General features: G+C 34.6%; 1 protein-coding gene across 4 annotated transcripts in view; it reads left to right on the top strand.

Annotated features, from left to right (window-relative positions):
• NCAM2 (neural cell adhesion molecule 2) overlaps positions 1-12,377 on the top strand; it is a gene marked incomplete at both ends in the record, with an annotated part of 396,277 nt that overhangs the window by 262,373 nt on the left and 121,527 nt on the right. For all 4 annotated transcript variants that reach the window (XM_079767352.1, XM_079767350.1, XM_079767349.1 and 1 more), the window contains one exon: positions 9,734-9,851. In XM_079767352.1, coding sequence (XP_079623478.1) covers positions 9,734-9,851 — 118 coding nt within the window. The remainder of the gene's footprint in view (positions 1-9,733; positions 9,852-12,377) is intronic.

Below are 12,377 nucleotides of genomic sequence, written 5' to 3'. Positions count from 1 at the left end.
CGTAGTATAGTTCACTTGAAACTTATATAATGGTATTAACAAATGTCACCCCAATACAATTAATTATAATAATAATTAAAAAATAAAGCAGTAAAAAAGTGAGCTACTAGAATTGCGACTGATTTTTATCCTAAGTGATTTGGACTATATGAGGGAACTTTTTGGTGACTCCCCTTCTCCCTCCAGTAGACTGAAGTCTGACCGAATGCTCCATCCACTTCACTGTTTCTTCCTATTTACTATTTCTTTGCCAAACCCTGGCCCTGGAAGATGCTCTGCTCTTTCTCCTACTGTTTGCTCTTTGCAAACTTCCCTTCACCTTTTCTTTATTCTACTATGTACTCCATTTTTTTCAATAATTACTTGAAAGATATCCTTGCTAACTTCTACAGCACCAGCAAACTAAGTGTTCAGTTTTTTAAATACCCTCTGTGGCTTACTATATTTCTCAATGCCTGTGCATAGTTTTTCACAAATATGTATCTCTCCTCCTCCATCACTGCTCATTGCCAGATGAAGTATGCTGCTACCTGTGGGAGGAGCATGCCTCTCACCCAGTTGATGATGTGACTTGCTCTGGCCAATGGCGTGTAAGCAAACACAATATACACTGTGGCTGCAATCAAGCTTTGCGAAGTAGCTCTTGCTTTTGAACATGAGGATGGAGGATATGAGTAAAAAATAAAATGTGTGAGGATACGGATAAATTCACAGGTACATCTGGTTGAAAATTTGAGAGGAACCTTGCCACATGACTTTAATGTTTTATTTCTCATCACCTAGCATTCCTCATCTAGCAAATATTGATGTACTTTTACATCAAAAGTTCTCAAATATTTTTCCATATTTTCATATGGTTATGCATGCTCCTTTTTTGGATTTTAAGGTGTGTTTTAAAAATGTCTAAACTTCTCTTTTTATTTTATTAACCTCTCAGTGGCTGCATTTTATGTTATAACATACTTTAGTAGTATTATACATATCTTATAACTAGCCATCTTTTTTATAAATTCCAGGGCATTTTTACTCATGATATTACACACACACAAACAGACACACTTATACACAAACCATGGTACGTTCCACAAAAGAAGATCAAGTCATGTCTCTTGTTTTAACCTATACCCAGCCTCCCCACATCAGGTTCCTAGTCGTTAGTTCAATAGAATCTCTCCAAAGCTGTTCAGAAGATGTTCATATCAATTAAAGATCTGGAAATAACTTTTAAATTTAAAATATAGCCAATAGAAATATTTTTATAAAATATGTTTGTAAGGTATAATAATTCATTATTTTCTGAATCTTTTGTAAATTTGTAAAGAATGATCCACTAACTGCCAATTCAAACTTGGGATAATGGAGCCAGCATCAATTGAGAGTGGATGAAAACAACTAGTCATATAATTTTAAAGCAATTGTGTCTTTAATCTTCCTTTGAACATTAAAATCAACAGTAATGACAATGGCCAGAGATATTTGTGCAAATAGGTACCTGATTGGAAAGTGCACTTTGCTACTGCAGTGACAGTCAGACAGTGATTTTGTATTCCCACCTATTTCTAGCCATTTATCAAAGTTAAGGAAACTAGGAGAAATAATTTTGTTTTTATATAAAATATAAATTCAGAATTTTTCTATGAAGCCTATGTACAAATGTAAAGTGAACTAGCCTCTTGTATATCAATAATATAATTGACAACTAGGCAGAGAGGTATTTTAAGTCAGTTCAATGACTGCAAAGTATGAGGGAATTTGTAACTTATAAAAATAATATACATTATTAAATTTTATTAAGTGTTTTTCTCCCTAATGATACCATTAAATTTCAAAGATGAGCAGTCTGGGAATACAGAGGACTAAAATATGTTGTTTTTCCCTTAACTCTTATCCAACCAATAATTTAGAAATTTTCAGATAATAGAAAATTTGATAGATAGATCACTTACAAAGATCTAGACACATCTTTCTTGCCTTTCTCCTCTAGATTAAAAATTGGTGTGAATAGTTAATATAGTTTCTTACCTTTATTCGATCTGTATTTCTCCTTTGCCTAGAATTTCCTCAGTACACGTAAAGTGGCATGATGTCCAACTTGAAAGGCTGTAGAAAAGCGTGTATTCACTTCACAACATACTCCTTTTAATTCCTGAATAAAAAGAAGGCAGAATTTTACCATGATTTGCAACAGGTCCCCCAACTGAACTCATCTGTCCCCTAGATGGCAGTCTCCTGATAGTCATGTGGAGATCAGTCTTTCTTTGTTGTTGTTTTTGTGTGTGTGTATTTTTCCCCCTCTAACAATTGGTTGATATGTACGGAAGGGAATCCTATCATTTATAACAAAAATTCAAGAAGTCTATAAAGGGCCACAAGATACCTCAATAATGCACTCTTTTTTTTTCATTTCATAGAAGCAATCAGTAAAGTAAAAGGTACCTTCAAGGTACCATCTGACATGTGTGGACATGAATGGCACTCAGCATAATTTGTGTGTAATTTAATTTGTAGCGACATTCATAAGTTTTGCATTAGGGGATAATTTAGAAAGCAATGTCATTATTTCATTCTCATTGCAAGTTACTTATGACCAGTTATCTCTTGCCTTCCATTTTTTTTAAATATATTTTTATTGATTTCAGAGAGGATAGGAGAGGGAGGGAGAGATAGAAACATCAATGATGTGAGAGAATCATTGATTGGCTGCAGGCTCCCTACTAGGGATCAAGCCTGAAACCCAGGAATGTGCCCTGACTGGGAATCGAACCATGACCTCCTGATTCATTGTTTGATACTCAACCACTGAGCCATATGGGCAGGCATTGCCTTCCTTCTTTGTTTGCATAATATTTAATGGCTTTTAATAAAAGTGTAGGTATCTAGAACATGTGTCTTTTTTAAATTTATCTTTATTGTTTAAAGTATTACAGATGTCCCTTCCCCCCCCCCCCATTGACCCCTTCCATCCCAATTCTGCCCCCTTCCAGGCCTATGACACTAATGTCTGTGTCCATGGGCTATGCATATATGCAAATGAACTCTTTGGTTAATCTCTTCTCCTGCCCCCTTCCCCCCCTTCCCTCTAAAATTCACCAGTCTGTACCATTTGTATTTTTAATAGGGAAACTAGTTAAGAAGCAGATAGAATTTGATTTTAGTTAGGTACAAATTAAGTAAGTTCCCAATTGTAAGTAAAATTAGTTCCCTGCAATAGATTATGTTTTCAAGTACAGTATGGTTTTCCCCTTTATGCAGGTACACTTAGTTTTACTGGGAGGAAAGAGTGTGCAATCCTTCTAAAATATTAATTGTAATAGGATGAAAGAGTGTGCAATTCTGTCTAAAACATGATTTTCTCTCTCCTTTTTGGCCAGATTGATTTCCGTTTGCACTGAAAAATTTTGTTCAACCCTTATTTCTAGCAAGTTTTTAAACAATTTTATCTGCCTTATTACATGATTTTTCTCCATGAGATCTCACCGCACTGGGTACATCTCTGTAAATTTTTTTAAAATTAGGTATTTGAAAGGAGTCACCAGATTACACAGAATATGCACATGGAAAGACTTTATTCTAAAGGAAAGTATATGGTGCAGTAAGAGCAAAAGAATGCAGGTGAGCATCAGGCCTTCCAGAGACAATTGTGTGTGCAAGATTCCCCAGGGCCCTACTCACACACAAGGGTAGTGCTGTGTCTTCAGTGTAAACTACTGAGATCTGAGTGAGAAATCTCAAAGAAACCCTTGGGGAGCTGAAGAATTGGGGAAGGGGCCTTTAAGTAATCAAAGTCGGCTTCACAAATTGGTGAATCCAAATGCAAATGATCAGTGCAGAAAATGACGTTGGGGATAGTAGGACAGTTTCCGATCCATCATAAATTCCAAAGTCTTTGTCTTTGCTAAAAGTCAATTAACAGACATTCAAGTATCCCCAGAGATATTTTAGAACTTTTCCAGCTGAGCTGTAATCAGTCTCCATGTCTGTAATCTCTCTGTCAGTGTAACTTCCACACTGACTTGAAATTAGCCATTTATGTATGAAATTATCTCATTAACTACACCATTGATGCTTCAAGGACAAAAGTAATATTTTATCGCTTCAAGGAATATTTTGGAGTTTTGTATTCAGAAAGCAGTGAATAACTTTTGGAATGATTTCTTCAGTTCTAATTATTTTGTACAAAAGTGTCATTACCGCAATCACAAAGACTATTTTATTTGATAATAATAATTATTTTTTTTTCTTTTTAGGTTAAATAACCCAAATTATTTTACTGTTCTCTTGAGGACATTTCTCCCCTTACATTACCAATCTACTAATCCAATTCTAGTTACTTTTCATGCATTTTAACATTAGTAAATTAAATTATTAAGCACAGTACCTTTTGTTGTTAGCTTTCATAGGTTTCTCTACCTAGATATTTATGTCACCTGTGAATAAAGACAGTTTCACTTTGTGTATCCAGATTTCCATCTGGTATCAGTTCCCAAATGCCCAAATGACTTCCTTTAGCATTTCTTACAGTGCATGTTTGCTAAGGATGATTAACTTCACCCACTTCATGTCTGAGAAAGGATTTCACCTTCATATTTGAAATGAAATTTTGCTCAGTATAGAATTCTGAGTTGACAGTTTTTTCCCCTCTTTCAGTATCTTAAAAAAATCCTGAGCCTTGATCTTAGGCCTAATTATTTTAGATCAAAAGTTTGTTCTCATCCTGATTGTGTGCCTCTGCACGCAAATGGTGCCACCCACCCGATCCTGCCAGATTTTTGAAGATTTTCTCTTTATCACTTATTTTAAGCAATTTGAATACAATATACCTCATTGTGATTTTCATCACTATTCTTGTATTTGTGTTTTGTTGACGAATGTGTCAATATCTGAAAATGTTTTAGACATTAGCTCTTCAAATATTGTTTATGACTTACAATTTTTTAGGACTCCAATTTCAGTTATTTGGCTTACTTGAACTTTTTCTACTGATCTCTGTTCTGTTTATTCCCCTTTACCTATTTTTTCTTCATGTATTAATTTTTGGATAGTCTCTGTTGATATAAGTTTGAGTTAATAATCTTTACTTCTGCAATGTATGTTCTGTTAATTCTATCTCATGTACTTTTGATTTCAGACACTGTAGTTTTAATATGTAGAAATTTGATTTCTAAAAATATCTTCTAAATCTCTAACATGATCAGTTTTTCTTTTAGATTCTTGAACATATGGAATGTCGTTTTAATAACTGCTTTACTGTTCTTGTCCACTAATGAACCATCTTGGTCTTTTCTGGGTCAGTGTTGGTTGATTGTATATATACATCATCGTGTCTCATATTTCTTCCTTCTTTGCATATTTAATCATTTTTATCTGGGTGCCAGGTGTGGATTTTCCCTCTGTAATGTGCTGAATATTTTTGTTTTTCTTTAAATATTTTGGGCCTTTGTCCAGGAATGCAGATAAGTTCCTTGGAAACAGTTTAATCCTTTCGTTTATTCCTTTAAGCTTCGTTAGGTGGGGAGCATACTCCAGAGCTTATTTTGCCCCACTTCTTCGGTGAAGTATTTCTGATTACTCTATTTGACATGCATTATGAGGTATTGTAAAGTTATTATTCTGGCCGTGGGAATAGGAACTGTTCTTTGCTCTCCTTGAGCTTTGGGAATTATTCCTTCTAATTGGCCTCAGTAGTTTCCACTCATGGTTGCACTCCTCAGTACTCTTCGGAAGAACTCGAGGGAACTCACTGCAAATCTCAGGAAGTCCTCCTTGTGCACCGCTCCGGTCTGGCACTCTGTCCTGTGAAACACAGCCAGACACCTGGCTTCCCAGACCACCTGCCCTGGCTCCTCAGACTTCCAGATCCCAACTGGGCTCCTCCTCTCTGTACCGCAGCTTAGAAACTCTCTCTAGACAGCAGCCTGGGCCAGTAAGAGGACTTACCTCACTTCCTCTCATATTTCAGAGATCACGGTTGAATCGTTTTGTTGACTGATGGACAGCATCTTGAAAACAGTTACTGTATGCAATGTGTAAACATTTTGAGTTGTTTCTACATCTTGGCTGGAAGCTGACATTCTTATAGATTTCAATATAGTGAACAAAATTATAAACATTATTTTAAGCACTTGAATACTGTGCCCTAGCAATATGTTTTGCTCAATATGATATTGCATCCTTATACCTAAATTCTGACATCAAAATATTTTAGTGTCCCATACTGTACTGACTTCAAAATAATTTCAGTTTTACAGAAACTGAAATTATCCTATATAATAAAAATGTGATATGCAAATGGTCATTATGCCATGAAGCATAACAACCGACCATTATTGGATCAGCAGGAGGGTGGGGCAGTGAGCTACAAGTGGGAGGCAGAGAGCTACAGGAGGGGGCACAGCAGCAAGCTATGAAGGGGGAGCTACAGGAGGGGGCACAGCAGCAAGCTATGAAGGGGGAGCTACAGGAGGGCAGGGCAGCGGGGGAGAGCTACTGGATGGAGAGCTACTGGTGCACAGATTTGTGCACAGGGCTACTAGTATATATATATATATATATATATATATATATATATATACACATATATATATATATATATATATATATATATATATATATGTATATATATGTGTGTGTGTGTGTGTGTGTATATAAATTATATATCTAGAGAGATATGTATGCATATATGTAAATTATTATATAGCAAAGAGAAGTTGCTATTGCACCCAAGAAACAAAGAACACAGAGGACCACACAGTAGGCATGGCAGTAGGAGGCAACCCAGGGCTCATAGCTGGAAAAAGCAGGAGTTAAAAGGCTAAAGGCTTTTCAGTGCTATCACTTGTGCCACATGATTATCCTGGAAAGGCAGAGATAGGACAGAAAGCAGGACAAATGGCGTTTTTGTGAAGGCTGCTCTCTAACACAGTTTGAACAATCCGTACACAGGCGAGCTTTCTCCTCCCACTTTGCCATTGGCAGCTGGCAAAACCTTTGGAAAATGACACTTATGCTGTCCACACATTTTGTTTTGCCATTAATACATTTATTTTTGTTAACTTAATCATACTCCAGTTTTGATACTGGATTGACAACAGGGTATTACAAAGCTAATTTGAAAGAACTAAGGCAACTAACTAAAACACAGCCAACATTCTAGGTATCTCAGAAACATGAATATAGAAGCAGTGGGATCTGCAGTTCATGATAGATAAAAAGAAGCAACAAGAAGTCAAAGGATTTTCAGAATACAGTGGGCAGATCAGAGCAATGAGTTAAAGAAAGGGAAGGGCTTTGATGATCTGGAGTAGAAACAAGCAGTACCTCAGATAGGGAAATTGTTGAAATTTTCCTGCTTTAGAACCATCAGTAACCGATTTCTCCAGGACTTGTGAACTGATACAGTGAATCAGCTAATTGAATCTGTTATATAATTGTTATAAAACAATTAGAATTAAAAAATATCTTACAGGATATAATTTTTAAAAGGATGCATAAGTTTGTTTTCAAATTACATACAGCAAAATTCACTATATAGTTCTGTAAGTTTCAATGTATGTATAGGTTTCTTTCACCACTAGAACAATCAGTGTACAGAATCGTTCCATCACCTCCACTCTTTTATGCTTTCCCTTTGTAGTCATACCTTCCTACAACTTCCAAACTCAAACAATGTGGCAAATTATAACATGAAGGTGGGCCAGTCTCCATGGAAGTGAGCGTTCTGGAGACACTTTCCTTCCCTGCACAACCTCACGTTTCTTGAAGCTAAAGAATGAAAACAGACATTTTCTAGAAATCATTGACTACTCCATCGACACAGAATATAAATCCTTGTAACTTTCTTAAAACAGGATGTTTAAGCATGGCTGGTGTTCTCGGTGGCTGACCATCAACCTGTGAACCAGGAGGTCACAGTTCAATTCCCAGTCAGGGCACATGCCCGGGTTTTAGGCTCGATTTCCAGTGTAAGGTGTTCAGGAGGCAGCGGATCAGTCATTTCCCTCTCATCATTGATGTTTCTATCTCTCCCTCTCTCTTCCTCTATGAAATAAAAAATATATATATTTACATACATGTATATACTAGTATATTATATGTATGTAATATATTCTCCATTTGGAAGTGTTTCTATGTTCACAAATACTTTCCTGTACAGATAATTTCTATTAAAATATTTATTTTCATTATAGTTCTCTAATGGGTTAAAATCTCATTGTTGTAATAAAGAACAGGCATAGTGTTCTTATAACTACATTTATAATAATCAAATGAAAAGCAATGCATTTTGATTAAAATGTTATTTTTTCATAATTACAAGAGAGGGAAAATGGGATACAGAATGTTAAATTTCAATGTACTTAAAATGCAGAGTTAATATGTAAAAAAAGTTCATTCTAACACTAGTAATTATTGTGTTACTTTAGAGACAGCATGTCAGATTATGCCCCTTGTACCTGAATTCATAAGGGGAGAAACTTGATTTATTGTGATTAATTACTAAGATACATATCAGCTTCTCTTCCCACTATCAATGGCGATAATGCAGCATTAATGCTGACCTGAATGCCATCTTGGGATATTTAATTATAATCACACTGGTAAATGACAGTCTGGTCATACTCTTTGTTATATGTTAAAAACAAATCTATTAATATAACTAATTTGGGGAATATCATCTTGTCATATTAAATTGAAAATCATAAAAGTGTGCATTAAATCATAATTTATGCTGTACTTTGAAATGTAGCTTCTCTTATGGATGTTATTGATTTGTTTATTGCAAACAGTGCATTTCAGTAACAGTTTCAACAAGTATGAAATGTGCAGCACACACAGTTTTTGTAATGTAATTAGTTAGAAATTGGGGAAGCTTAATTTTAAATTGAATTGTTCATGAAAATCTATTTCATACTCTCTATGGCTTGAGCAGTTTCTCTTTATAAAACGGTCTATAGTTGTTTAAAGAAATTAAATGCAGTTAATCAGAAAGAACATTATGGTTTGACACCTAATTTGAAAGCCCTGTCTTGAAGCAGTGAATGATTGCTTATAGAATTACATATACTGATGAGAACCCAAATAGGAAATCCATTCATGCACCAAGTAGACAAGTAGATCTCAGCACTGCTGTAAGTCAGGGAAGTCTAGTCTGTCTTTTTGTGAAGAATATTATACATATATACATATATACATATATATACACATACATATACATATATACATATATATGTTTATATATATATATATATATGATTATTTAGTTTACTTTGATAGATTCAAAGTAATATAATGGCATTAGAGTGAATTATCTAATTATTCTACATCAGAAAGTAGATTGTGATCTTAAAGTCATTTGAGATCAAGTCAGCCTGTTGATATAAGTACAGATATTGACTATCAAGTTTTAAATCTCAGGCCCATCCCGTGTGGCTCAGCGATTGTCAACCCAGGAACCAAGAGATCACTGGTTCGATTCCCAGTCAGGGCACATGCCTGGGTAGCGGACTTGATCCCCAGTGGGGGCCATGTGGGCGGCAGCTAATTGATGATGTTCCTCTTTCATTGATGTTTTATATCTCTGTCACTCTCCCTTCTTCTCTCTCTAAAAATCAATAAAAACACTTAAAAATGTTTTATAGCTTAGTATAAACAACAGCAGAAGTGGTGGTAAAAATGTCCCAATGGTACTGCTGAAATGTTCTTCATCTCTCTTTATCTATGCTCATCCGTTTTTCAGTGCCACCAGCAATCACGATGCCTCAGAAAGCCTTCAATGCCACAGCAGAGAGAGGAGAGGAGATGACATTATCCTGCAGGGCCTCTGGCTCTCCTGAGCCCACCATCTCTTGGTACAGGTAGGCCGTGCACCCACATCTCCTCTGGTCTGTGTCCTTAATCACGCTCATGAAAAAAGAGTTGCGGCCTTTTCAATGTGTCTGGAAGGAAAGCATTGTTTTTGAATTTTATTTAAAAGGCTATTATGCTTTTGTTTTCATTTACATTGGTTATATTAAATTGTTAGAGATCAGCCGTGACTTAACCCAAGTCAAAGGTCCACCCATAGTACTGATCATTCTGTCTATAAGGCATGTTTCTTTTTTTCATTCATTTATTTTTTACATTGCACACTTCATGTTTTTTCATTTCATTTTTTACCCTTTATTTTTAAAATTTTATTTTTCAATTACAGTTGACATTATTTTATATTAGTTTCAGGTGTATGCAGCATAGCGGTTAGACTTATATAATTTACAATGTAATCCCCTCGATAATTCAAGTACCCACTTGGCACCGCATAACTTATTACAATAAGATTGACATTGTCTATGCTGAGTTTAACATTCCCATGATTATTTCTCAGTCCCTTCACCTTTTCATTCATTCCCACCACCTCCCTTTGGGCATCCATCAGTTTGTTTTTTGCCTGTATCAGTATGTTTTTGTTTATTTGTTTGTTTATTTGGTTTCCACTAAATTCTTCAAGATCCATCCACTTCAAAGCTCAAATCATGACTTTCTCCCCTTGAAAACTCTCAGAGTATGTCAGCCACCTTCTTTTCTCTTCTCCCCTACTATCATAAATCTCTTCTCATTCTCCCTAAAAACAAAACCAAAAAGTCATTAACTCATTAATGGGATCTATAGTACCCTCTATTACTGTCAGTCATATGAATTTTTCATGATAAGTGCCCATGTCTCATTCATTTGCTACATTTCAAACATTTAGTACAATATTTCACATGAGGTAGGGAAATAACTCTCCTTATCAGAAAGAACACTGGAAGTTAGTTAATCTGCTCCTTATATTACTGTTTGAATTGAGGGATGTGGAAATCATACTAAAATTTTTAGTTGCCATCTGTGAATGAGGGCAGAGAGGGGAAATACACATCTATGGACTACTTGTGAGAATTCACACAGGTAAATAATAGAGGCAAAGTGTTGTATAAACCACAATTTATTGAAACTTCTAGTGTATTATTATTTTATCAGTAGTGGTAGTATTAAACAAATCAATATTTTTCACTGAATAGATTGAGAAATAGATTGTATCACCAACTGCACTGAAAGATCTCTTTATACATGAAATTCTAGAGAAAAATGCTGAAATGTCATTTTTTTATAAATGTAAATATAGGGTTAGTAAAAATATTTTTAAGTTAAAAATACAGAGTGCTATATATACATTTGCTATTAGTAGTTTATAAACTCTACTTTTGCACTCTACCCTTATGATATTTTTGCACATTTCATGATATTTTTAGAGATATCCATAGAAACTGAACAAGCAGATGTTATTGAGTTATAGAAGGATAAGGATTGTGTGAAGATATGAGCCAGTGCTTTCTAGAAAGCAAAGCCAAAGTTCACTGGAAAGATCATTTAGTTTATCAGGTAAATGTTCTGTTTCAATAGAGAAAAATACTTTTATAATCCTTTTAGAGATTTTTCTTTTTAAATTTATATTTGTACAGACAAGTAAGTCTTCCCACCCCTAAGAACAGATCCTAAACTTTTTACATCAGTGGACATTAAAATCTATTCAGTCATCTAAAGCACCATTATAAGAAACATGTAGAAGGAGAGCTGGAAGAAAGAAATAGAGGGAGACGAGATGACAATAAATAGAATGAAAAAATATATACAATTATAAGAAGGTATCATGCATATTAAGGGGAATTGTAGAAATTGTTTCATATTTAAAGATATTTAAAATATTTCTTATTATAAATCGTTATAAAAAAGTGTGAAAGACATTGTCTTAGTGGACCACAAAGGCTAGCATTAGGGCAGAATGAGTATGGCTTCAGTCCAGAAAACATGAAAAGTGTTAAATATTTAAATCTAAGAAGGAAATTATTTTTTAAATGATTTCTCCTCATTAGTGGATTAAATCATTATATTCAGCATAATTTCTCTAACTGCATTTTCACGTAATTATTTCATCTTACCCTTTTATTGGCAGTACATGTTTTCAAAATAAATCGGTTGCATATTTAAATTGCATTTACTTTGAAACTTACTTAAAGTAGGTTTCCATAGAAATTCTATTAAATGTGTCTCAGGAGCCTAGTGAATAAAGTTTTCATTAATACGTGTTGACTTACCAACATTAAAAAAGTATATAGAGTTAAAATCTTCAAATAAACTTTTTTTGGTTTAATAAAGTATAGATTGAACCAATGTGCTGTTTTGCCTAAGACTGGTATCAATATTTCAACGCAACTCAAACGTTATTCTTGTCTATAAAGTCAAAACTATTTTAAAGTATAACTTTAATACATTAAGTTTTTCTGGGCTACTAGAAGTATACTTTAGATTGGATTATAGCCTTATCTATCGAGAGCTATGAAAGTATTACCAACTATAGATCAAGAAGT

This window comes from Cnephaeus nilssonii (assembly GCF_951640355.1).
Source record: "Cnephaeus nilssonii genome assembly, chromosome: 3".
Taxonomy (NCBI): Eukaryota; Metazoa; Chordata; class Mammalia; order Chiroptera; family Vespertilionidae; genus Cnephaeus; species Cnephaeus nilssonii.
This window is presented reverse-complemented; position numbering and strand designations above follow the sequence as displayed.